Source organism: Bos indicus x Bos taurus, chromosome 1 (genome assembly GCF_003369695.1).
Source record: "Bos indicus x Bos taurus breed Angus x Brahman F1 hybrid chromosome 1, Bos_hybrid_MaternalHap_v2.0, whole genome shotgun sequence".
Lineage (NCBI taxonomy): Eukaryota > Metazoa > Chordata > Mammalia > Artiodactyla > Bovidae > Bos > Bos indicus x Bos taurus.
The window spans coordinates 95751079-95777766 of NC_040076.1; the positions used below are offsets into that span (position 1 = coordinate 95751079).

A 26688-nucleotide genomic window follows, 5' to 3' on the forward strand; every position below is an offset into this window, starting at 1 on the left:
AACAGTGCCAGTTATATTCTTTTTGAAGGGATTTTTTTTAATGCATTTACTTAAGCATATTCCGTGTGTTTCAAGACATTGGAGTTATTCTTTTTTTAAATTTTTATTATTTATTTTAATTGGAAGCTAATTACTTTACAATATTGTAGTGGTTTTTGCCATGGGTGTACATGTGTTCCCCATCCTGAACCCCCTTCCCACCTCCCTCTTTATCCCATCCCCCAGGGTCATCCCAGTGCACCAGCCCTGAGCACCCTGTCTCATGCATCGAACCTGGACTGACGATCTGTTTCACATATGATAATATACATGTTTCAATGCTCTTCTCTCAAATCATCCCACCCTTGCCGTCTCCCACTGAGCCTGAAAGACTGTTCTTTATATCTGTGTCTCTTTTGCTGTCTCGCATACAGGGTTATCGTTACCATCTTTCTAAATTCCATATATATGTGTTAGTATACTGTATTGGTGATTTTCTTTCTGATTTATTTCACTCTGTATAATAGGCTTGAGGTTCACCCACCTCATTAGAACTGATTCAAATGTATTCTTTTTAATGGCTGAGTAATACTACATTATGTATATGTACCACAGCTTTCTTATCCATTCATCTGCTGGTGGACATCTAGGTTGCTTCCATGTCCTGGCTATTATAAACAGTGCTGCGATGAACATTGGGGTACACATGTCTCTTTCCCTTCTGGTTTCCTCGGTGTGTATGCCCAGCAGTGGGATTGCTGGGTCATATATCAGTTCTATTTCCAGTTTTTTAAGGAATCTCCACACTGTTCTCCATAGTGGCTGTACTAGTTTGCATTCCCACCAACAGTGTAAGAGAGTTCCCTTTTCTCCGCACCCTCTCCAGCATTTATTGTTTGTAGACTTTTTGATAGCAACCATTCTGACTGGTGTGAGATGGTACCTCATTGTGGTTTTGATTTGCATTTCTCTAATAATGAGTGATGTTGAGCATCTTTTCATGTGTTTGTTAGCCATCTGTATGTCTTCTTTGGAGAAATGTCTGTTTAGTTCTTTGGCCCATTTTTTGATGGGGTCGTTTATTTTTCTGGAATTGAGCTGCATGAGCTGCTTTTATATTTTTGAGATTAATTCTTTGTCAGTTGCTTCTGATTCTCAGATTATCCCATTTTGGCCAGTGAGACCTCTTAAAGTTGACTCTTTGATCCTTTCTAGCATGATCTTACAGTCTTTCGTAGCTTCCTGGCTCTCATATATGATGATTTTACAGCTTTTTGGGGCGGGTGAAGCATGCTCTTTTGTGGCACTTTTCAAATTTCTTTACAAGAGCCCCTGAGAGTTTTGTTATGCTTTATAAAATCATAAGAAGACAAATCAGAATGACACTGGAAACTCATTCAGAAAACTAATTTTATGAGTTTTTTAAATAATTTTTTGAGTTTCACCTGGGCATTTAGAAAAAAGAGAACGTTGTTTCTGCCCAAAGATTTTTGCATCCTGATGGGTTATCTTTTAGGACCTGGTGACGTGGTGCTGATGTTAGGAATGCACATTTGGACAAAGCCAAAATCATCAATGTGATTTCATTATGTCTCTATTTTAGTTCTGTTTCTAGCGTCAAGCCAGACACTGATTGCTAGTCATCCTAAACTATTTTCTTATAGTTATGTTTAAAAGTACCTAATAAGCTGACTTTTGCTGAAGACTTTTGAAGAAGAGAGAGGATGTATGGAAATGGATGTGTTTTTCTAAACGTAGAAAATGAATGTAAAAGCAAATGGATTGCTTTTTTTCTTCTAGTCTCTACTTCTCCGTTAAGTAAGGGAGATGTTTATTTTCTGCCTATTTTATAAAGTTGCTGAGTACTATAATGAGTTTATATTTATAGAGAACTTGGAGCTTTCTGGATGAAAGGTGCTAAATTAGGGCTTATTGTTTAGTGAATTTATCTGATATGTCCAGCCTCTTGGGAACATTTGCTGAAGTTAATTAAAAGCAGATAGTCCTCACTCTGACAGCTTACAGTGCCACTTACAAACCAATAACATAAACAGTGTGCACTTCTATTGTTCTGGCTTGGGATTGCCTAGACAACCACAGCTCTTTCAGAGAGGGGGATGAGCCTACTTCTGTAGGAAAGATGAGCTTGACCGCTAAATGAAACCACAAGGATAGTCTCAATTCCATCTGAACCAACCTAGCTGCCCTCATTTAAAACACATACTTAGAATATGGAGATTTTCCTCAATTTCCAGTTGTAATTTTCAGTTTAGAAAATTAAAAATAATCTTTCCAGGACTTCCCTGGTGGTCCAGTGGTTAAGACTTTACCTTCCAATGCAGGGGATAAGGGTTCGATCCCTGGTCAGGAAGCTAAGATCCCACATGTCTCAAGGCCAAACAAATAAAGCATTAAAAAAAGAAGCAATGTTTTTAACAAAATTCAGTAAAAGCTCTAAAAATGGTCCACATCAAAAAAAATCTATCATTTGGGGAAAAATTAAAGATAAAAATTTGTTTCATATGTCATTTTATGATCACTTTTTCTTTGCAGAAATGGCATTCCAAAGCAACCAACTGGACACCTTATGCTTTCTTAACACAGTGGAAGTCTTGGAGTGCAATTATAATAATGGCCTATTTGCTTCCTTTGCCAGTTGGTGATGGAGTTTTGCGGTGCAGGCTCTGTCACTGACCTGATCAAGAACACAAAAGGTAACACGTTGAAGGAGGAATGGATTGCGTACATCTGCAGGGAGATCTTACGAGTAAGTGACAACATGGGATACCTTGGGAGGTATTGAACTTTACACTGACCTTCCACTAATTCATTCCATAATTCATGTCGGAAACCTCCTTAGAGCTTTATTCTAACAGTGATGGTGGCAGTGGTGTGTGTTGTGGTCTGTTGTTATGAAGGGAGAGCCATTCTAAATAGACTTCACAGGTGGCTCAAAAGGTAAAGAATCTGCCTGACAATACAGGAGACACAGGTTCAATCCCTGGGTCAGGAAGATCCCCTGGAGGAGAAAATGGCAACCCACTCCAGTACTCTTGCTGGGAGAATCCCATGGACAGAGGAGCCTGGCAGGCTACAGTCCATAGGGTCACAAAGAGTCAGATACAGCTGAGCACACACACAACAAAAAAACTGGATAGGCACGTGCACTCTCATTTGAAGGGTTAGTTGGGTGATTGCCCTTAACCTGGGATTCATTTTCTTTGGAGTTTCCGGTTGGAATTCTGATTTTAGATCACAAAGATAGTTTTCCACTTAGGAGATGGATTGTTTAAAGATATTTTGGTCACTTGTTTGAATTTTCAACTTGTGAAGGTTTATAACTAATTTAAGGCTTGTATGACGTTAGCCGTTTTAGTACATAAAACCTAGTTTAACTGATTTTGCCTTAAAAAGTTTCTTTGAGACAACCTCTAAAATCGGTCGAAACAGTTGGGCAAAAATGTGCCCATCTGCCCAGTTTTGCCCACAAATTCCAGAGTCAGACAGTCTGCACAGCAGTGTCAGATTTGCTGAGTTCACTTTAGGAAGAAGATAACTGGCCATATTTTAGTTTGTTTGGATCAGTTGAATTATCTCTTGCTATTAATAAGGAGGCTACTATATGTCCACTGAACATTCCTATACTATATCTGCTTGACATTTATTTATTTGTCCTGCCTTCTTAATATAAGGGAACAAAACATAAAACTATTTCATAAATTAGAATGCTTGATATTGTAATGATGTTATTTCTCCCCAGTCTGATCCTTGGTATCATAAACTGCCTATTCAAATCCTTCTAGATACACTTGTGGAGGTACAAGCTGATTTTTAAAACATTATATGGAAATAACAAAAGGCCAAGAATAATTGAGGCAATTTTGAGAAACAAAGGTGAAAAATTTATGCTGCCAGTTTTCAGGACTTCTTATAAAGTTGCTAAGTAGTTAAGACAGGGTGGTATTGTCATAAGGATAGGCAAATGGCCAAGGAAACAGAATGGAGAGTCCATGAGCAGACCAGACCCACTTCTTCTGGTCACCTGATTTACAACCAGAGCAGTGCTACAGTGCATGGGGAAAAGTACAGAAAATAAATTAAAAATGACAACACTTGGGTATCCAGTGCTTGAGTTAGCAAGCATTGATATACTATTATTTGCTTCAGTATGCCAATTTCAGATTCCTTTAGGTTACAGTGTATCTTAGAACAAGTCTGTTTTTAGAACACATACCACATAAAAGCCAAAGTCAGGATAATTCATGGAAAAATGGAACACAATGAGGTTGAGATGTCCCTGAATAATTATTTCACATAATGAGCACAAAGTCACAAATATCATAAAGCACTAAAAATGACAGTGGTGAACATTAACAAAGGAAGTAAAAATTGCTATTTTCCTTTTTTTTTAATGTGAGACATTGCTTAAAGCTAATGGGAAATTTCTTGCTTGGTCTGAGTAATACTGTGCTTAATTAAAATTATATAATAGAAGATAACTTTTAAACTTTTAAATTCAAAAATTGCCCCCAAAAGTGGGGACTTCTGTTAAATCAGTTTTCTGTACAGACTCGGTAGATGTTCCGGGTACCAGCTGGCGAATGCAGGTGGTCCTGACTTTTCAGAGTGCTGTTAGCTGAGACATGTGCATGTTGGAACCAGTCATATCACGGCTTGTGTGGTTCCTTGTTACCCGAGATCGAAGTTGATATGCAGGTGTTTCATTTAGCACAGCACCATGCATTGTAAGGACTGCCTGTATATTTCAGTTTATACTGATCCGTTGCTTGCAGTTTAGAATAAATGAATATTGTGCTACATTTGAATTATGACCACATGAAAGATATGAATACAATAATGAAAGGATCTCTGGGTAAGTTTGAATTTTTTGGATCATTAACATCCAAAATACATTTTTTTGCATCTGAATCTATATTCCTATTAACCTTTCCCAACTCTGTCTCTCCAGGGGCTGAGTCACCTGCACCAGCATAAAGTGATTCATCGAGATATTAAAGGGCAGAATGTCTTGCTGACTGAAAATGCAGAAGTGAAACTAGGTAAGAATAGAATCCAGGGAGCCTAGGAATTACAGGAATTGGTAGGATTGTTTCAGCTGTTTTTCTTTTTGAATAATGAATGTAAATGTATCACTGTGTATTTGGAGGTCATTGTACCTGGAATGGAAAGGAACATGTTTCTTTTCCTATTTAAAAAACATTTTTTAAAAGCACTTTTAGGAGTGCTTAATGTGTGGAAATAATTGAGCTTACTTTTTAAGCAAAGAGCCTTTAGATTAGAAGTGGCTGACCTTGAAATGGTTTCCCATATCTTATAGTTTGTTTATGTTGTTGCTGCTGTAACAGAACAACGGTGACTTATTTTTAAATTGAAAATATCCACACACATTTAGAATAATGAATTTCCTGCTATATTCCCCTATATTTTAAGTGCTGTTTACATCAATTTCATTATTACCTAGGGCACCTGTACAAAATGGATGCTTGATATTCTACTTTACACACATATTGATTATCCCACTTCCGTCTGCCAGAGTTATCAGTGAGGGAATCCTTTTCTCTGGTCCTTTCCATTAGAGCCCTTCCCACAATAAATCTGGGATTTTCCAGATGAGGTAGAGAATGCCCACATGCATTTGACTGCTTGATGTATATAAGTAAGAGCATACATTGACAGATATCCTAGAAGAGATGCAATTTGTCTTCTAGAAAAGAATCACTGTCCATGATTGTTTCTTTTCAAAGAGACTTAACTATCTCCTATGTTTATATCCCAAACATTCGCTCTTGCCTTTTTGTTAAAATATATAATTTCCATTTTTTTTCTTAGTTAGCATTTGGGGCCAAGCTTTCATCTCATGAATATTCTCTTTTAAAACAAAAGCATACATTAGGTAGGGAAAACTGTTACATATGTACTGACTACATAAGCTATCCTCAGAATGTTCACTCATCACTATTAACAGTTACTTGTGAGGGACTATTATGTTCCAGATCATGTACAAAATGCTTGAAGGCAGATGATTTCACTTAAACATTACAGCAGCTCCACGTGACTCTCAGCATCCTCATTTTATGGATTAAGAAAATGAAGCTCCAAGAGGTTTGTCTACTAGGTTACATACGAATAAGTGTCAGAAATGAGATGCAAATTTAGGCAGTCTGACTGTGGAAACTTAGCTGATTACCACTGTATTTGCATCCTCTAAACACTCTCCTTTATGGTCCAAGCTTGCCTTTTATTTAACACCTATTTTTGGTCCTCCATGGAGCCCTGATATAACCAGATATAACTCCTTGTGCTTTTCTCATTGATGTACTTTATCCATTTATATTAATATATGCAATTTAAACATACACATTCACTAGAGATTATCATGGGCTTCCCTGGTGGCTCAGATGGTAAAGAATCTGCCTGCAATGCAGGAGACCTGAGTCGGGAAGATCCCCTGGAGAAGAGCATGGCTACCCATTCCAGTATTTTTGCCTGGAGAATTCCATAGACAGAGGAGCCTGGCAGGCCACAGTCCTTGGAGTCACAAAAAGTCAGACACAATAGAGCAACTAACACACACACACACACACACACAGATTACTATACTAAATTAAGTAAGTCAGACAGATATCATATGATATCACTTATGTGTGGAATCTGAAAAAAAACGATGCAAGTAAACTTATTTACAAAACAAATAGACTCACAGACATAGAAAATAAACATGGTTATCAAAAGGAAAAGGTGGGGGAGGGATAAATTAGGAGGTTGGGATTAGCATGTGCACACTGCTATATATAAAATAGATAATCAACAAGGACCTACTGCATAGCACAGGGAACTCTACTCAGTACTCTGTAATAACCTATAGGGAAAAGAACCTGAAAAAGAGTAGACCTGTGTATATGTATAACTGAATCACTTTGCTCTACATCTGAAACTAGCAGAACATTGTAAATCAACTATACTCCAATCTAAAATAATTGAATATACGTATTTAATTTAACTGCAGTCACAGTAGTGAAAAGGAAGAAGCATCCTGAGTGCCCTCAACAGATGAACGGGTAAACAAAATGTGGCACCTACAGACAGTGGAATAATACTCAGTCTTAAAAAGGGAGGACATTCTAATGCATGCTGCAACATGCATTAACCTTTGAGGACATTACATTAAGTAAAATAAGCTAGTCTCTAAAAGACTAATACCGCATGATTCCACTTATATGAGGTATCTGTCTATAGTAGACAGATTCATAGAAACATAAAGTAGAATGGTGCTTTCAAGGCACCTGGGGCAGGAGGGAGAAAGAGGAGTTAGTGTTTAATGGTTCAATTGAGGAAGATGAAAAAGTTCTGGAGTTGGATGGTGGTTATGGTTGCACCGGAAACTGAATGTACTTAATACCACAACACTGTCCACTATGAAGTGGTTAAAGTGGTAATTTTATGTTGTATATTTTACCACAATAAAAAAAATATTCATTTTATCCCCATATAAGACCTTCAATCACAAACTATTCATTTGTCTTCCCTTAACTAGTGGACTTTGGAGTCAGTGCCCAGCTTGATCGAACAGTGGGCAGGAGGAATACCTTCATCGGAACACCCTACTGGATGGCGCCAGAAGTTATTGCCTGCGATGAAAACCCAGATGCCACGTATGATTTCAAGGTGTGTCTTCTTACTCTTCATAAGTTTCCAGGCATGCCTAAACATCTCCCTCTGAGACTTGTAGAGAATTTGCTCATGGCTTTGGTCTTGTGATTTGTATAATCCAAAGGGAAAACTAAAAGACATTTCTTGAGTTTAAAATTATGACATTCAAATGAGAATCTTTTTAACAAACTCAACCATCATATCTCATTGCCTATTTGTACAAAAAATATGTATATATATATATATATTTAAACCATTGTCTATGTTCTTTTAACCTTCTCTTGCTTCTTACTAGAAAATAGATTTCTATTTTGGTTGTAGTTTAGATTTTTGGCAAAGCATATGTATTCTGAGAGCTTTTTATGTTAAAAGAAATCAAGACATGAGTTTGTTTTCTTAGGTCATCTTTTTCTGGTTAAAAACAATTATATTTAGTCATTTCTACATAGTTCAAAGTTTAATTATTAGAGTTTCTTTTCAAAATGAGAGAGAATCAGATAGGTTGGTAGCTACTTTACAGTGTTTCTATAGCCTATTGCCATGTTTGATAGAAATTTGATTTGTGGCTTGACGTTTTGTATCATCAACTGGAAAATTGCTAGTAACTCAAAGCAGTGTTTAAGTGGAAAGGTGTAAGTTTTCTCCTCCAAGAAGCCTCCTCTTTTCCACAGGTGCATGGACTTTTCACCAAAGGACTTTAATGATTACTTTGAAATACCCTCATCTTACGGATGTGGGAACTCCACAATGCACACCCAGTTGGTGTCTTCTCACAGACTTGGCCCCCATATCTCCAAGCTCTCTGTTCAGAGATTTTCCTAAATATTACCATGTTTCTCTATGATGCACTCCTACATAAATATATATAGGAGTATAAGTATCCAATATATAAAATATAAATGTCCAATTTACCACAAAACAGCCTCTGAAGAATATATTTGAAGAATTCCTCTATTAAAGAACATTTTTAGTTCTCCACATATGGTGTTATTATTGAAATCAGGTCACAAAGATGCAAACATTGCAATGTCTTTGGGACCCAGTGTCTCAGGGCACTGACAAAATTATTTGCCTCTTTGGAGAAATGCAAGTTTGAAGGTCTAAAAACAAAATAATCTGTAAATTTCCTCCTTCTTTCACAGTTAGTCACTGTAATAACCTGACAACAATCTGTCTGAACACAGCTGCCAAGTTAAAAATTAATCTTTTGCCAAAATAAATGTCATTTATTTAAACTGTTAATGATAAGCACATTTAAATAATTTAATTTGCAAATCCCTTCAGAGGAGCCACTACAAAATATATGTCCCAGACCAGATATGTGTACCACGATTGGCTATAAGCAATTCTTCAAACTATAGTTATACTTAACAAGTGCTAACTGGTCTATATCTTGGCCACAGATATTTTAAATTGCTTTATAACATACCATAGAGAATCAGAGTGTTTCAAACATTTAATCTCATTTTAGCCTGTAAGTATTTTGTCTGCCTATAATATATATGGGACTTATGTTCTATGGCATAAAATAGATCCCTGTGACTTAGCTATTTTCAGTAGAGTGACTAGAAGAGGACTCCTCTGATCAAGCCGAGGCTTGGAATTAAACTGATATCTTGAATCTCTTTCTTCAGATTATGGTTTATAGTCAGATTAAGGAATATAGCTTGGGGTTGGTGAAAATTTTTTGAGCCTAATGCATAATCCTAGTGTGAACAAAGCCTGATGTATAACCGTAGGTGTGGACAAAGCCTGATGCATAATCGTAGGTGTGGACAAAGCCTGATGTATAACCGTAAGTGTGGACAAAGCCTGATGTATAACCGTAGGTGTGGATAAAGCCTGATGTATAACCGTAGGTGTGGACAAAGCCTGATGCATAACCGTAGGTGTGGACAAAGCCTGATGCATAACCGTAGGTGTGGACAAAGCCTGATGTATAACCGTAGGTGTGGATAAAGCCTGATGTATAACCGTAGGTGTGGACAAAGCCTGATGCATAACCGTAGGTGTGGACAAAGCCTGATGCATAACCGTGGGTGTGGACACAACCTGATGTATGAATAACAGGGAGCATCGTGCTGCACTGGGAGGTTTCAGAGGTGCTGGAAGGTCCTGAGACACTAGGAAATCAAAGATTAATTTCTGTGTTTTTTATTAAAAAATAAAGGATCATGATGAGAAAACAAATTCAACCATATCAGCCATTTTACACCTTCAGTGCAACTTACTTTGTTTGGATTGTCATAAACGTAGGTTGTGTAAGAGGAGGAAGTCATGGCAAGAATATGAGCTTCGCTGGCCACTTGTCATGAGTTAAAGAAGGAGCACAACCAAAGGGTGGATTAGGAAGACCAAGCAGAAAAGAAGATTTGGGGGTTCTCTGAAGATTCGTTCCAACCACCTTGCAGTTTTTCTGTGGATCAGAGAAGAAGCTATACTTTAAATAATCTTGCTACTTCTTTCTCAGCATCAGATCTTATTCTTTTTTTCTGTTTAGTGTTCTTAGGAATGTGGCCAGTCACCAGGAGACAGCTCAACAATACATCGACTTTCAAAACCATTTATTCATTCACTCAGTGTGTATTTATTGAATACTCACTATGCAAAAGGAATTAGCCAAGCTCTACCTGTATATGCAGTTTTTTCCTAGAAAGTCCATTTGCGACTTTATCAAAGTTCAGTGGTTTGTTGCTGTGTTTGGTTGTCCATTTGACCCAGGGTATATCCTAGCCTCAGAGACTGACCTTAGCACTCGAGTCTCTCACCTGCTGTGGGCATGTTTAGAATAAAAGTTAAGTTGAAGGCCACTGGGCTTTGTCAGGTTTTCTTTCACAAAAGCCCTTTCTTTCCAATAAAGACAAAATGCAAAGGAATATAGTTTGGTTTTATTATTTATTTCTTTTTTTAAAGATTTTTTTCATTTCCTTCTGGCTGTACTGTGTCTCTGTTGCTGTGCGGGCTTTTCTCTAGTTGCAACAGGCAGGGGCTAGTCTTTAGTCGTGGTGCCAGGCTTCTCCTTGAGGAGGCTTCTCTTGCTGCAAAGCATGGGCTCCAGGGCACTCCACTTCAGTAGCTGCAGCTCCTGGGCTCTAGGGCACAGACTCAATACAGTACACATAGAGGTGCACAGGCTTATCTGTTCTGTAACATGTGGGATCTTCCCAGGGCAGGGATTGAACCTGTGTTTCCTGCATTGTCAGGCAGATTCTTTACCATTGAGCCACCAGGAAAGCCCCTGAGTATTATTTTATTTGCCTAATGTCTTTAGAAACTGCTGTGTTTTTTTTAAACTATAGCAATTCAGTAAAATAGGAGCTTCTATATAAGAAAATAGGCTGAAGAGCCCATGCTTTTTCTTGCAGTCTGGTTTTATCTGATACCTGCTGGGCACAGTATGCCACTGCCTGAAAGTAGCCCCTACCCTAAGGAGGAGCCAGAATCTCACCCTTTCCCCTAGAGCCCTTCCTTTCTTGTTTTCAGAAAATCTGTCAAAACACTTCAAGCAAAAGGCAAGGTTTCATTTTCCTGATAAGTACGTGGGGCAATAATGAAAGCTTGCTCATTTAATAATAAGCATTCAAAAGACTTGGAATTAATAAAGCTGTTCAAAATTCCTAGGCTGTTTAAATTGTTATTTTTTTAACTTGAATTTCATTTCAGTTAGATGGGATTTGCCGAGTGTTTTATAGTCCTATGTATTTATTGCTTTGACAGAACTACTCACTGACGGACGTTCTCTGTGGGCAGGAGCCCATTTGTAGTTGAATAAAGACTGGCACAGCTGCCCACAGGAATACTACACAGCCATCTGAACAATGAGATAGTGTATATGTTGAAGTTGGGCAGATTCCAAGATACAGTGTGAGGTACACAAAGCAGCTTACAGTACGCATAGTAGAGTCTGGTTCGCCCCTACCTGATGGATGGATGGATGTGGATGGAGAAATTAAACTTCTTTTTTTAAACTTTTTATATTGAAGTATAACTGATTGACAGCGCTGTGATAGTTTCAGGTGGGCGGCAAAGGGACTCAGCCATACATACACATGTATCCGTTCTCTCCCAAGACTCCCCTCCTGTCCAGCATGCCACTTAACATTGAGCAGAGCTCCCTGTGCTACACAGTAGGTCCTTGTTGGTTATTCATTATAAACAGAGCAGAATTTTTGTGTTAAACTTTTTATATATCTTTCTGTAACTGTTCTAGTTTTTTAAACCGTAAACTGGTGATGCTTTTACAGCAACTTAGTCAAGTAAGAGAAGTATGGTGAAATGGTGTATCCCCTCAACCCCACCACCATCCACTGGCCTGATCTGTGCTCATGTCGTTTGTTATCTGCCTAAACTCTGAGACTTTGCACGCAGGTGCTGTGGACCATTTAAAGACATAGATGTCTCCTGCAGGGTTTGGGTGAGTATTGTGCTCTGGCTGTAGAGCAAGTACTCATTCTCTTGTGTTACAGATAATTGGCTTTATTCAGACAGAATGAAAAGGACCCCTGAAGGTAAGAGGCTCAGCTGGAGAGAAAGTGAGCACTTGCCTAGCCAGGGAGCATCACCAAGGTGTATGTGATGTGCTTTGTGAGAGGATGATCTTCACATTGCAGAATGAGGTTTGCCTCTCACATGAGGCCTGACCTCTGTCTACTGAAATTTCAACAAAGCTCCCATCCCCATGTGGCAGGAAGAAAGGATGATACAGACACCACCGTTACTGTTCCTGGCAGAGACAAACTTCTATCCAGCATATTCCTCGTGCTGCATGTTCACACCCACTTGCGTAGGACTTTTTAGTCGGACATACTACCACCCCATCCAAGCTCTCAGTTGATCCCCAGGTGAAGAAGATAACCTGTTCATCCAATATTTTCCCTGTGGTCACATTACAAATGTATATGAACAAGGAATTCTGGGGGAGATGAGATTATGAATAACTACCTCTAAAAAAGGCTGAGCACCAAAGAATTGATGCTTTCAATTTGTGGTGCTGGAGAAGACTCTTGAGAGTCCCTTGAACAGCACGGAGAACAAACCAGCCAATCCTAAAGGAAATCAATCCTGAATATTCATTGGAAGCCTTGATGCTGAAGCTAAAGCTCCAATACTTTGGCCACCTGATGCAAAGAACTGGCTCACTGAAAAAGACCCTGATGCTGGGAAAGATGGAAGGCAAGAGAAGAGGGGAGCAACAGAGGATGAAACAGTTGTATGGCATCACCCATTCAATGGGCATGAGTTTGAGCAAACTCTGGGAGATAGTGAAGGCCAGGGAAGCCTGGTGTGCTAAAGTCCATGGGGACGTGAAGAATCAGACATGACTGAGCAACTGAACAACCTCTGCTTGAATGACCTCAGTCACCCTGATCTCACCACCTTGGTTCTGTTTATATATAATGTAGTGTATATGATGTAGGGCATGTCAGGCCTTTGAGGTTGGATAGGATTGGTTTAAAATGTAGACATCACTTCCTTGCACTGTATAACCTCAGGGAAGTTATTTAACCTTTCTGAGCCTCTGTGGGAGTATATGACAAGGCTCTATTAGAATAAAGTGAACTGACGTATATTAAGGAATTAATTCACTACCATTTGATAAGTAGTCAATGTATGGTAGTTAATATTCATGTTTATGTTTCATCTGAAGGTACTGCCATTTGGAGACATTTTGACCTAAAACAAATCCCAGGAATATCGTAGAATTTGAGCCACCTATTTGTACTACATACCTCTAATTTTCGGCTTGCATTGAGCCACAATCTGCTTCTCTACTTACACCTCTAGATTAAGGTGCTGCCCTTAGGGACCACATAAAATAAATTCATTTTGCTTTTTCCAGGTGTAGCATTTCCAAAAGGAAAATAAGTTGCATGTTGAAAGACTGATTTCTGGTCTTCGTTTAAAAAAAAAAGACTGATTTCTTGGTCTTGGCAAAACTTGGTAGACTCTACTACACCAATTGCACCTGTTATGAAGCTCTTGTTTGTGAGCTCTAGACCACCCTGCTAGCTTCTGCTCAGGGGTGATGGGGTCAGGACTCAGCCAACCCCATTTCTGCTTGGCCATCGGGGTAGCTCGCAAGGCTGGAGGAGGAAGGACACACCTTTTCCTGTTTGCTTCCTCTAAGCTTCCTGTTTAGTCCTGTAACATCCCAGAAACATCTCTGAGTACCAGGGCTCCTTGTCACTCACTGGTTTGCTCGTTGAACTGCCAGTCAGTGATAATTGGACCTCAGGCTTTGTCTGTGCCAGTATTTGTTAAATACCCACTGTGTACACTGCCTTGTGTTAGGAACTTTGCATATATGCCTTGTTTTTTAATTGTTACTATTTTTAATATTTTTTTATTCACTTGGCTGTACTGGGTCTTAGCTATGGCACATGGGATCTTTCGTTGTATTGCTCAGATCTCTAGTTGTGGCACATGGGCTCAGTTGTTGCGGCACGTGGACTTTGCTCTGAGGCACGCATGCCCTGCATTGCAAGGCAAATACTTAACCAGTGGACCAGCAGGGAAGTATCCTGCATATCTTACTGAATTCTCGTGTTAACCGTGCAAGATAGGTGTTCTGTTCGTGCTACAAGTGAGGACATCAGTTCAGAGGGTCGAGGGGGGTCACCCCAGGTCTGCTCGCTACACGTGTTCTTTCTACCTTTCAGGGCACACTGGGGCTCTTCTCCTGCCTGCCCCCACCCCCCCCCACCTCTCTCTCCTTGTATGGCTGGTTCAGCCTTCTGAAAGTCCTCTTCACTTGTTGAGCAACCCAGCCCCAAGAGGAATGGCCTCTTGTGATGTTCAAGTTCCTCTGTGCCAGCTAGCCCCCCACCAGCCAGAAGTTGCGTGCTTGCCACTGCCTTCTCGGAGGCACTAGAATTTGTCTCTGTTCTGTTGGTGATGCGCACAGTACTGGGCTATTAATCATGCTGCCGGCCAGGCTGCGCAGCACCTCTAGAATAATGAATTACCCAACCCCTGCCAGAATGAGTCACTCCACGGCCACGGAGGAAACTTATCTCTCCCAACTCTCTCCTCATCTTGTTTCTCCCTCTTCCCTCTCTCGTCTCCTGTGATCTGTCTTGCCAGTTGTAATTGGAACATTTTCTCCCGTATTTAAGTTCTGAAGTGTCTCTGGGACTTGCTAATATATCCAAAGGCTTAAATAAGGCCCGTCAAGGACGTTTATTGCTTTCTAGCATGGGCAGTTAAGCATAGCTTACAAGCAGCTCTGGGTATATATGGCCAGGAATATAAATGTTCCTTTTGGAATACAAGAGAATCCCAGAAAGGGGGAAAAAAAAAAAGATCCTAATAATGATATCAAATGAAGGCTTAAAGAAGAAATAATCTCTGGCCTGGTCACATGACAAAGGATGCACCGGAGTTGGGATGTTGTGATCTTGCGTTTGAAGGGGTTGTTTGGCGGGGTTGGGGAAAGCAGCCAGAGAGAGAATCTGAGATACTGTGTACTGAATGAAGGAAACATCACTCTTTCACTAACCCTTCCTGCTCCTGGTGGCATAAAGGGAGGATCTCCCAACAACTGGGACCTCTCTTTTTCCTTACTATTGAAATATGCTTCCTCACGTGATTGCTCCATACATACGATCACTAAGAAATGTTTTTAGGCATACTTACATTTCTTGTGTCACCAGAAGTCTGGAGGAAGGCAGGTGAGTGTTGATTGATGTCTTCAAAACATGGGCTCCTACCTTCCTGCCCTGTCAGCCTTAATTTGTCGATTTACTGCCTCATGGTTGCAAGATGGATGCTGTAACTCCAGATGGCATGTTTGTATTCAAGGCACTAAGAAGTGGGAAAGAGTTGTCAAGACACCAGCTGTATTTGTCATTTATTTCAGGAAAAGCAAAAGCTTTCCCAGAAGATGTTTGCCTGGGTCTCAGCAGCCAGAACTAGGTCACTTCCTTGACTGCCATCCTTAGCTGAGGGAAATCTGGATACCGAGTTTAGCTTTCCTATGCGCCGAAATGGAGGCAGCAAGGGCAGTGCAGATCGAAACGCCTGTTGGGTTAGCCAACAGACAGTACTGGCCACAGCCAATTCGAGGGAAGCCATAGAAGGCTACACTGGGCAGGCAAAGGCAGTCTTACCTCACAGTGGAAGACAAGGACATGATGAATTATTCTTGAGCCCACTGTGTACTGGGTTTTGTGTTAGGCAGCATGCCTGTGTACATACACGTCACAATTGTCTATTGTGTAGTGGAAAGCTGAGCTCTGTGCGGTCTTCTGGATGCAGTTAAATTAGGAACCTGAACTTGAATCTGGGTCTGTCTGACTTATTCACACTGCCTCTAGGAAGTTGAGCACTGGTTTAGGATGCGCCTCACTGAATCTCAACACCTTCATCTGAGTCACCAGCACTTTAAGGTACCTGTAGACAAAGGAGGAATCTGAAGTGATTATTTTATGGGTCCCTAATAAGGTTCTTAAAGTGAGTTATTAGGTTCTTACATTGTGATGATAGTTTAAAAAAAGAACTAGCCTGGGAGGCAGGAGACCCAGCTCTGATTAAAACCTGGTGCTTAGTTGCTCTGTGATCTTAAGTCATTTTTTCTCCTCTGTGAAATGAAAAGTTGGACTAAATGACCTACAAAACGGTCTAAGGGACTTTCCTGGTGATCCAGTGGTTAAGACTCTGCATTCCCACTGCAGAGGGCACAGGTTCAATCCCTGGTCAAGGAACTAAGGTCCCACATATTGTGTGAACAAAAACAAACAAACAAAACCATCCTTCTACAGAGGGTCTAGCCTTAAGACACTTAGGTTTTGCTCCTTTCTCTCATGTGTCTATTCACTCGACAAGTATTTATGAAGTACCTACTATGTGCCGGGCACTGTTCTAATACCATGTACCAGTCAACAAAGCAAAGATTCCCTGCCCTTGTGGACTTCATGATCAAGTGTGTGTGTTGTGGGCAGAGGACACAAACAGTGAACAAAAAAACATAATAAATTAGTGATGAGTCAATTACACAGTTGTCAGAAGGTGATCAGTTCTCTGGGGAACAAAAATGGGAGAGGGGGAGGGGTCTGGCCACGCTGGGAGAGAGGTTGGGTGGTCCTCACTAAGAACAAAGCATCTGAGCAAAGCCTTTCGTGGAGGGGAGAGAGTCAGTCCATACATGATTAGGGTCAGTGCTGCAGGCAGAGGGAATATCTGAAGCAAAAACCTTAAGGTAGGAGTTTGTGTGAGTTTTCTGAGCCATCTTCTTCCCCTGTCTGAAGACTAGCCTGGAGCTTTTCTCATCCCGGTTCCATCACTTTCTTTCAGCTATGTTGGCTTTCAAACCAGTTCAAGCTTCCTAGACTTGAAAGCCATTTAATTTGACTTTGCTATGGCAGGTGGGGACAGAGAGCCCAGCCACTGCCTTCGTGTGTGCATCTCGGTTCACAATGCACAAACACTCGGTTTCCCAAGATGCTGGATAGGTGGCAGGAGACCTGCCGAGGCCTGGAGTCTTAACAGAACAGCCCAATCCCTCCCCCATTTCCAGACTGTTTTCTGTTGAATGCCTCCCATGCAGTAAGTGAGTCAGGGTTTTCGTCATGTTCCCCAATGATTGTCTGTGTCAGTGAACCATCATGTTCTGGTACAAGAGAGCTGTGTGTTCATCTTTACAGTTGCTGCTCTTGAGCCAGCCTGTGAGGGATGGGCTGGGCTTTCCCCATTAGCTCCAGAAAGAACCTCAGTGAGCAAGACCAGCAGCCTGCGGGAAGATTTAGCAAAGCGCCAGGCTGTGCCACTCTTGTGTGTGTGTGTGTGTGTGTGTGTGTGTTCAGCGACGCATTTGAATATACCTTGAAATGGAACAAAGAAAGGATGATAAAGTGATGTTCTATGCAGAGATGTTCTTGGAATCTGGGCAGTGGTTTTGTGCAGGTGCATTATTATCTCCAAATAGACTGAGAACTTGTAACATTTATATGGACAGGTTGATGGGCTCGTGAATTAAAGAATCCCTGCTTGGTCCTAGTGTGGGGTTAGGATGTGCCCCAGCCACCCGCTCTAAGGTAGATCACATTTTAGGCAAGAGTCTAGATCCCCTTGAAAGTCCTGTTCAGGTTGTACGGGCCTCAGTTCAAATACTGAACAGGCCTAGGTGTCACCCACAGGATATTGAGAAGTTTAGTTCTAGGGAATGGCTCAGGGAGGAGTTCATAGTTCTCTTCCAGTTACATCTCCTTGACGTGTGACCTTGACATTTGCTTGGTGGGCAAGGGAACTTAACTTTTATCTCTGAAATCTTGTGAGGTTACAGGTGAGAATTTAGAATGATATACAAAATGCAACGTATATTTAAAAAGAAAGGGAGCATGAGAGTCTTCATCAGGATTGTGAACCACTGAACCAAGTGTTACGTGTGTTGTCTTAGCAGTGTTTTTGGCACTTCCTGACTTGGTTTTCCCTTCTCTCGATTTGCTTCCCTTCTATGCACTATTTAGAAACAGTTGAGCAATGTGCACAGAGTGGGGGAGAAGCATATTGTTCAAGATTGCATAGGTCGAGGTGGAGGCATTAGCCTAGAAAATTCTGATAAGAGCATGAAAGTTAATCTGAGAATAAGAAAGACAATAAGGGTATAGGATTTCTGTTTTGCATATGTGTCTATTTACCAGATAAAAATATATGGTAATATTGTTCATTCATTTAACAAATATATCAAGCACCCACTACTGTGGCCAGCTCTATTCTAAGCACTGAGATACAGCAGTAGACAAAACTAAACAAAAGCTTCCCCACCCTCATGTTGTTTGGTTAAATGATATGAATTGCTGGGCTTTTTTGTAGGTTAAAAACAAATGACTATAAATACTGTATGATCTAGCATCTACTACATGGTCTTTCCACTCTTAGGTCTTTATTTAAAAGAGATAAGAGCATACATCCATACAAAGGCTTGCACATGAATATTTGTAGCAGCTTTATTTTTAATGGCCTTGACTGGAAACAACCCAAATGTCCATCAACAAGTGAATGAATAAACGAATGGTAGCATCTGCGTTGGTGCGGTGGAGCACTACTCGGCAGTAAGAAGGACTGAAGTACTAATACGGAAGGCAACATGGATGGATCTTAAGTACAATATGTTAAGCGAAAGAAACCAGGAGGTTTCATTCTATACAAAACTTTAGAAGATACAGACTAATCCACAGTAACACAAAGCAGATCAGTGGGTGCCTTGGAACGGGAACTGGGGTCGGGGACAGAAGGGCAGGAAATGGAGACTGCAAAGGGGCAAGTGAGACCTTTTGGGGAGATGAATGTGTTTGCTGCCTTGCCCATGCTGATGGCTTCACAGGTGTACGTGAACACCAAACCCTTTCAATCGGTACACTTGGGAGTATGTGCAATTAATTACTTGACAGTTTTATTTCAGTGAAGGTATTAAAAACAGTCAAACAGCAGCAGTTTCTTGTGGTTCAATCAGTAGGGAAATCTTAGTGATGAATTAATGTTTGAAACCTTCTATTTGTTTTTCATACATGTATGGAAAACTCACCATGTGTCAGGCACCACGAAAGGTATTATCAACGAGGAGCAAACAAGGCTGTTTTTGCCTGAAGTAGGTTTGAAAAGAGATGGCTGGACAGCTCTCCCATAGGCAGTTCTGAAGCAGTTGCCTGGTTTAGCCCAGGGAGCCTTTGTTGACTGCATTTACCCATGCTTCCGTGCCTTCCTTGTTTTGCAGAGTGACCTGTGGTCTCTGGGAATCACCGCTATCGAGATGGCAGAAGGTGCTCCCCGTAAGTACCTTCCTCTGGGTGAAATCTGTTGCTGGCCTGCTCTGCAGGTGCGGATGCTTCCTTGCCAGTAGCTTTACTTCTGCTACACCGAGCCCTGCGTGGACTCAAGCTGGCGTACCGAGAAAGCAGAGTCGTCTAAATCAACCAGGAATCCATTCATTTCACAGTGGTGTGAGGATTTGTATTTATGAGGGGAGACCAGAAAGGAGAGGAGAGCAGACTCTGAGAAGTCTTGTCTGTCTTATATACTCAGTGTATAGTCTAGTCTTCAGCTACTCTTCACCTGTAGTCAAACTGGGACTAAACCACAGAGAGTGTAAACACCAACATATCAGAAATGCAGAGCTGATTTTCAGGGCATGGGTTATGGGAACACTTGCACTCAGTTGCTCTCATTCCTATTAAAATACTAATGGTTAGGTTGTTAGATTTCCCTGCTTATTTGAGACAGAGTGGGCAGGGCTCTGGCTACCCAAAGAACCTCCGCAGTTCCTGGGAATCTGGAGCATTGGCCCCACCGAAACCCTCCCCAGCTGCGTGGTCGTCACCTCCAGGACTCCATTCAGGAAGTGCAACTGACCAGGGACAGCTGCCACGATCGCTCCTCCCAAGGGCCACTCCCCTCCAGTGACCAAGAGTGGCAGGGATATAAGGCAGAGCCTTTCCTGGAAGACAGGGGGCTCCTTGGAAGGCAGCTTTCACTCCTTAGTTTCCCTCCTTGATTGCCTTCAACTGCAGGACAGCCTAGCACCCTTCCACCTGCTGTTTCTCCCTCCCACCTTCACTGCCATCAGACTTCATAGCAATCTGACAACTCTCCCAGCCTTCCTTGGCTCCTTTGCTATTTCCTTTCAGGCAGGAGTTTCCTCCAGTGATATTTTCTCATGTTTACTATCACCTTAGTGTCTTCCTTTTCAGAAGACCTGGACCAAAACAGGCCCTACGTTAGTATGATGAGTCATTGTGCTCATATGACTTTTTACCCTTGAGTTATTGTGGTATTCTTATTTCTCACTCCAGAATTAGTAGAATTCACCTGTAGCATGACTAGAGTGTTTGTTGACCAAATGTCTCTTATCCACAATGCTGGTCGGCATTTATGAATCAGAAAGATAATATTGGCAGTCTTGAAACTGTATCATCATGCTTAATGAGCAGTTACTGCCTGTGTGCTCCGTCATGTCTGACTCTTTGGGAGTCCCCAGACTGTAGCCTGCCAGGCTCCTCTGTCCATGGGATTCCCCAGGCAAGTATAGTGGAGTGGGTTGCCATTTCCTCATCCAGGGATCTTCCCAACCCAGAGATTGAACTCGTGTTTCCTGCATCTCTTTCCTTAGCAGGTGGATTCTTTACCACTGAGCCACCTGAGAAGCCCCTAATGAGTAGTAGGAAGGAGCTAAAAATAAACTTTCTCCCAGCAGAATCCTTTAGCTTTGGGGGAGAATGTGTTCTTATTCTAGGCACACAGGAAACGATATTCCCAGATGTTTGAAGAGTAAACTAGTGAAATATTCTCATTGAATAGAATGTGTGAGTGTTTTTACTATAAATGATAATGTCATCTTTACAATGTGAGATATTTTTATGAGTCTTCTACCAGACTTCCTTTGCCTTAATCCTCTGGTCTTCCTGGGGCCATTGAACAAAACCAAGCAAACAAACAAAACCCATCATGAAAAGCCTGAAAGCCATTCAAGGTATTTATCAATACAGAGAGAAAGGTGTTTTGGTGTAGTGCTTTATACTCCAAAAACCCATGTATTAATATTGATAGATAACACTGCATTTGGGGAAGCCTTCAGTGTATAAGAGATGTACCATGGATTATTTGGGATTTTACTAATTAAAAATAAGTTACTGTCTCCATTGTAGCTGTTATCTGGATGTTGTTTATTTGGAGTCTTAGATGGTTATTTTTAGTAAAGCAAAGGTTGTTGAGCCTTTGACTTGTTTTCCTTAAAAATGAAGTGCAAGTAGACATGTTAAGGATATCTAGTTGAAAGGTGTTAGATTTTTTGAGACTCCTGTAATCAGCCTCATTTAATGCTCACCAAAGGGAAGCTTTATGATCTCCTGACTCTGCTCACTGGTCAGGCCTGGACTCAGGATGCCATTTGGCAGCATTATCAGCACAGAAAGGATGGGCTTGGCACGGACTTGGCCCCCTAACCTGAGCTGGCCCTTGTTTTGGTCTCTTGCAGCTCTGTGTGACATGCACCCCATGAGAGCTCTCTTCCTCATCCCCCGGAACCCAGCGCCTCGGCTGAAGTCTAAGAAGTGGTGAGTTTGGTCTTTGGTGTTTTGCAGATCTAATGTCAAGAGTTTCTGCATTTCTGTTTGGAATGAGCTCAGATCTTTAGGTCCTGCTAACAGGATTAGATGAATATGTACTAAGACTTGTTGAATGATTTTCTGTGTGGTGTTATTCATCTTAAAGTACATATTAAGGACCTACTATTTGCACAGTAAGTCCTTATTCATTATGAGGAGATATTAGCTAAAGTGGGTCATGGAACTCAAGAAGTAACATGGAAACACTTTGATTTATCACTCAGAGTAATATCTTTCCCAGAAGTGCAGAACATCTCATCAGAACAGGTGATAGTCTAGAGTCAGCCCATTAGATTGGCTGACTTTTCTTCTGTTCCTTAAGTCATTAATTCCCTAAATGTATATACACACTTGGTACTGTGTGAGATGATTTCCTGCTCTGTGCATGAACATCTATAATTTTTGTGTTTGCTATTGCTTGCTCTTTATGACAGGTGATACTGGCTTCTTTGTGGCAGTGATCTAACCTTTCCATTTAATAAACTGATTAACATAAAAAGTGACTTAAAAATACTAAGTGAATACGTGCATGGATGATGAAGGGTATGGTAAAAATTATAGTGGTAGTGTCTGATTGACTGGAGTTTGTAAACAGAGTTCTACAGATTAGAACAGGATTTGAACTTTTGGCTTTTTTTGTGCACTTACACCAGAGCCTTTGTGTCTTATTCTGGAGCAAAAATTCATTGCTTATTCCCTTCCCTCTGTGAATACTGTGTATCTTCCTTGATACGTTCTCAATTCTGATTCCCTTTGCCATGGGGCCAATTCCTGAACCACTTAAGACCTCCTATCCTTTTCTAGATACCTTCTAGGCAGTTTTGAGCATGAAGGGACAAGAGCCTTCTGCCTTTTCTCATATCACTTCATGATCAGGTCCTCGTGTTTCTCACACACCCACCCACAGGTTCCCCCTCCAGGATACAAGAGCAATCTTAATTTATACCATTTCCAGGAATGACACAGTGACCCTGGCAGAACAAGAGAAAGGCATACTGCACAGAGAGAGGGAAAAGAAATAGCCCCAATAGATGACAGCCTCAGAGTTAGTTGCCAAGGGCTGCATGGGGAGAGAGTGAGAGTTGCTATTGGTAACAAGGAGGCAGAGCATCCCTCCTCCTCTCTCCGGAGGGTCGCCGTGGTGTGAGACATCACTCTCTCCCCAGCAACAGCTTTCCATTGGGCACCACACGGCACATGATCCACAGGTGCCCAGAGGCTCTGCTTCCTCCCTTCTCCCCAGAACAGCTCCCAGAAAGGGGCTGGCTCCGTTCTGGAAGATCCTTGGAAACCTCAGGGACACTGTGAAGCTCTCCACGAGCTTTCTGTTTGTCCTTCATGCCACGCCTCCCAGGGAGGTTGGGAGGGGCTGCTGTGTCCAGTGGGCTGCACCCACCCCGTCCCCTCCCTGCCTCCTCTGTCTTCACTGATATTGGACAGGGCTGCTGACTCCACCACAGAGGACAAACTGACCACCCCTACCTGTGCCGTTTGCCCAGAGTGGCGTGGCCACACATCGCAGTTCAGAAATATTTGTGTTCATTGCCAGCTTTAAAAAAAAACTGGCAACTGAGCAGTCCGTGGAGATGTCTGGCCTTTTTTTCCCACAGAGGTGCAGCCGCACTGCCCTGCCCAGGCATTCCTGCTCCCTTTTAGGGTGAGCCCTTATGCTTCTGCCCCCATCACTGCCTCTTCCAGCCCAGAAGCTGGAATCCCTTGGTCACCACGCTGGTCCTGTCTTCTTCTTACCCCTGGTCTGCAGTGCCCTTCTGTGTGACCCATCTGGCCCCCAGAAAAGTGACTGACTAGTCCCTGTGCTACAGTTTCCTGGTTCGTTGACCTTGTTCCAACAGGAGCCACCCTGCACTGACCTTGCCTGAGAAGTACAGACTTGAGGGGAAATACAGGCTGACTTCTCTGCTTCAAAACTTTGGCGATGAGAGCTGATTTTATAATGCTGCAGGGAACTGGGTCAGTCCAGGCTGCCCTCGTCCCACCAGCCTCTTTGCACGGCCTTGCATGGCTCAGAATGAGAGCCAGCTAGGAGAAGGAGTGCCACGTGCCAGCTGGTGGACAGGAAAATGACGTGGCTGTTTGAGAGCCAGTGGAGGAAACAAAAGCCCTGTAAAAATACACCTTCTCAGTCAGAACCCAGCCGTTATAAAGATGGCCGTGCAGCCCCCAGCCACAGGACACTTGGTGGGGCTTGAATTTGTCTACACTAGAATTCCAGTTTTTAAATGAAGATATTTAGGCACTTCAGAGTACTTGTATTGAACAACCAGGTTCAGAGTGCTTTAAAATAGGTTAGGGTTTGGGAGGAAATAAAATATTTCTATTTTCCTTTTCCTTTTTTACCTTATCCCCCACCAAAAGAAACAAAACTTCAAAATGTTCTTTTATATCTACCTGTTCTCTACTTTAATGAGTTATCAGGTGAAGTGCACTATTCCCGGTGTATATTCCAATATAAAGGAAAGATATAAACATCTGAATGCAGAGTTCCAAAGAATAGTAAGAAGAGATAAGAAAGCCTTCTTCAGCGAACAATGCAAAGAAATACAGGAAAACAACAGAATGGGAAAGACAAGGGATCTCTTCAAGAAAATCAGAGATACCAAAGGAACATTTCATGCAAAGATAAGCTCAATAAAGGACAGAAATGGTATGGACCTAACAGAAGCAGAAGATATTAAGAAGAGATGGCAAGAATACACAGAAGAACTGTACAAAAAAGATCTTCACGACCCAGATAATCACGATGGTGTGATCACTGACCTAGAGCCAGACATCCTGGAATGTGAAGTCAAGTGGGCCTTTGAAAGCATCACTATGAACAAAGATAGTGGAAGTGATGGAATTACAGTTGAGCTATTCCAAATCCTGAAAGATGATGCTGTGAAAGTGCTGCACTCAATATGCCAGCAAATTTGGAAAACTCAGCAGTGGCCACAGGACTGGAAAAGGTCGGTTTTCATTCCAATTCCAAAGAAAGGCAATGCCAAAGAATGCTCAAGCTACTGCACAATTGCACTCATTTCACACGCTAGTAAAGTAATGCTCAAAATTCTCCAAGCCAGGCTTTAGCAATACGTGAACTGTGAACTTCCTGATGTTCAAGCTGGTTTTAGAAAAGGCGGAGGAACCAGAGATCAAATTGCCAACATCCACTGGATCATAGTAAAAGCAAGAGAGTTCCAGAAAAAACATCTATTTCTGCTTTATTGACTATGCCAAAGCCTTTGACTGTGTGGATCACAATAAACAGTGGAAAATTCTTCAAGAGATGGGAATACCAGAACACCTGATCTGCCTCTTGAGAAATTTGTATGCATTTCAGGAAGCAACAGTTAGAACTGGACATGGAACAGCAAACTGGTTCCAAATAGGAAAAGGAGTTCGTCAAGGCTGTATATTGTCACCCTGCTTATTTAACTTCTATGCGGAGTACATCATGAGAAATGCTGGACTGGAAGAAACACAAGCTGGAATCAAGATTGCCGGGAGAAATATCAATAACCTCAGATATGCAGATGACACCACCCTTATGGCAGAAAGTGAAGAGGAACTAAAAAGCCTCTTGATGAAAGTGAAAGAGGAGAGTGAAAAAGTTGGCTTAAAGCTCAACATTCAGAAAACGAAGATCATGGCATCCGGTCCCACCACTTCATGGGAAATAGATGGGGAAACAGTGGAAACAGTGTCAGACTTTATTTTTCTGGGCTCCAATATCACTACAGATGGTGACTGCAGCCATGAAATAAAAAGAGGCTTACTCCTTGGAAGGAAAGTTATGACCAACCTAGATAGCATATTCAAAAGCAGAGATGTTACTTTGCCAACAAAGGTCCCTCTAGTCAAGGCTATGGTTTTTCCTTGGTCATGTATGGATGTGAGAGTTGGACTGTGAAGAAGGCTGAGCGCCAAAGAATTGATGCTTTTGAAGTGTGGTGTTGGAGAAGACTCTTGAGAGTCCCTTGGACTGCAAGGAGATCCAGCCAGTCCGTTCTGAAGGAGATCAGCCCTGGGATTTCTTTGGAAGGAATGATGCTAAAGCTGAAACTCCAGTACTTTGGCCACCTCATGCGAAGAGTTGATTCATTGGAAAAGACCCTGATGCTGGGAGGGATTGGGGGCAGGAGGAGAAGGGTACACCAGAAGATGAGATGGCTGGATGGCATCACTGACTCAATGGACGTGAGTCTGAGTGAACTCCGGGAGTTGGTGATGGACAGGGAGGCCTGGCGTGCTGTGATTCATGGGGTCGCAGAGAGTCGGACACGACTGAGCGACTGATCTGATCTGATCTGATCTGATTCCAACGTATGACCAAAGGGGGCACCACTGTGGCAGAGACAGCCATGAACTCTTCATTATAAGCATTCAGCTGAGGATCATTTCCAAGGAATTGACTGAATCTACGACATACAAGGCACATGTATGTTGTAGTCTCAGCAACGTATTTATGTGTGTGTATTTAAAATAAATATATATTTAAGATATATATAAAAATTTGTTTTTACTGAAATCAGGATTCTTTAAATTCTATAGTGCTTTACAGTTTTCAAAAGTTTCACGCACATGATTTCATATAATCCTGTAATAACCTTCATTTTCTTAGCCACAACCCTGCCGGGCAGATGCTCTGAGTCTTCATATTATGGGTGAGAGTCTGAGGCTTTAGGTGGGTTATGGGCCTTGCCCTAGGCTGCGCAGTGTTCGTTTCCCAAGTTTGTGACCCGTGTTTTTTCTACTGCGCCATTTGACTTCTCAGAGTTCAAGGTTAAAGTGGTAGAGAAGGAGCTGTACTAGTCCCTCAGAGTGAGCACCTTTCCCTTGAGCCTTAATATCAGGGAAGAAAGGCGGTATCATTGCTCTTTGCCCCTTTCATTGTAGGAGGAAAGGAGAGCTTCCCTGGGAGCAGGAACCTGGCCTTCCTGCC

The 26688-nt window shown here is 41.7% G+C and overlaps 1 protein-coding gene across 10 annotated transcripts in view; it reads left to right on the forward strand.

The window, feature by feature from the left end:
* Positions 1–26688, forward strand: part of TNIK (TRAF2 and NCK interacting kinase) — a 407656-nt gene that overhangs the window by 267525 nt on the left and 113443 nt on the right. For all 10 annotated transcript variants that reach the window (XM_027541165.1, XM_027541136.1, XM_027541146.1 and 7 more), the window contains exons 5-9: positions 2636–2746; positions 4949–5039; positions 7535–7665; positions 19361–19415; positions 21617–21695. In XM_027541165.1, coding sequence (XP_027396966.1) covers positions 2636–2746; positions 4949–5039; positions 7535–7665; positions 19361–19415; positions 21617–21695 — 467 coding nt within the window. The remainder of the gene's footprint in view (positions 1–2635; positions 2747–4948; positions 5040–7534; positions 7666–19360; positions 19416–21616; positions 21696–26688) is intronic.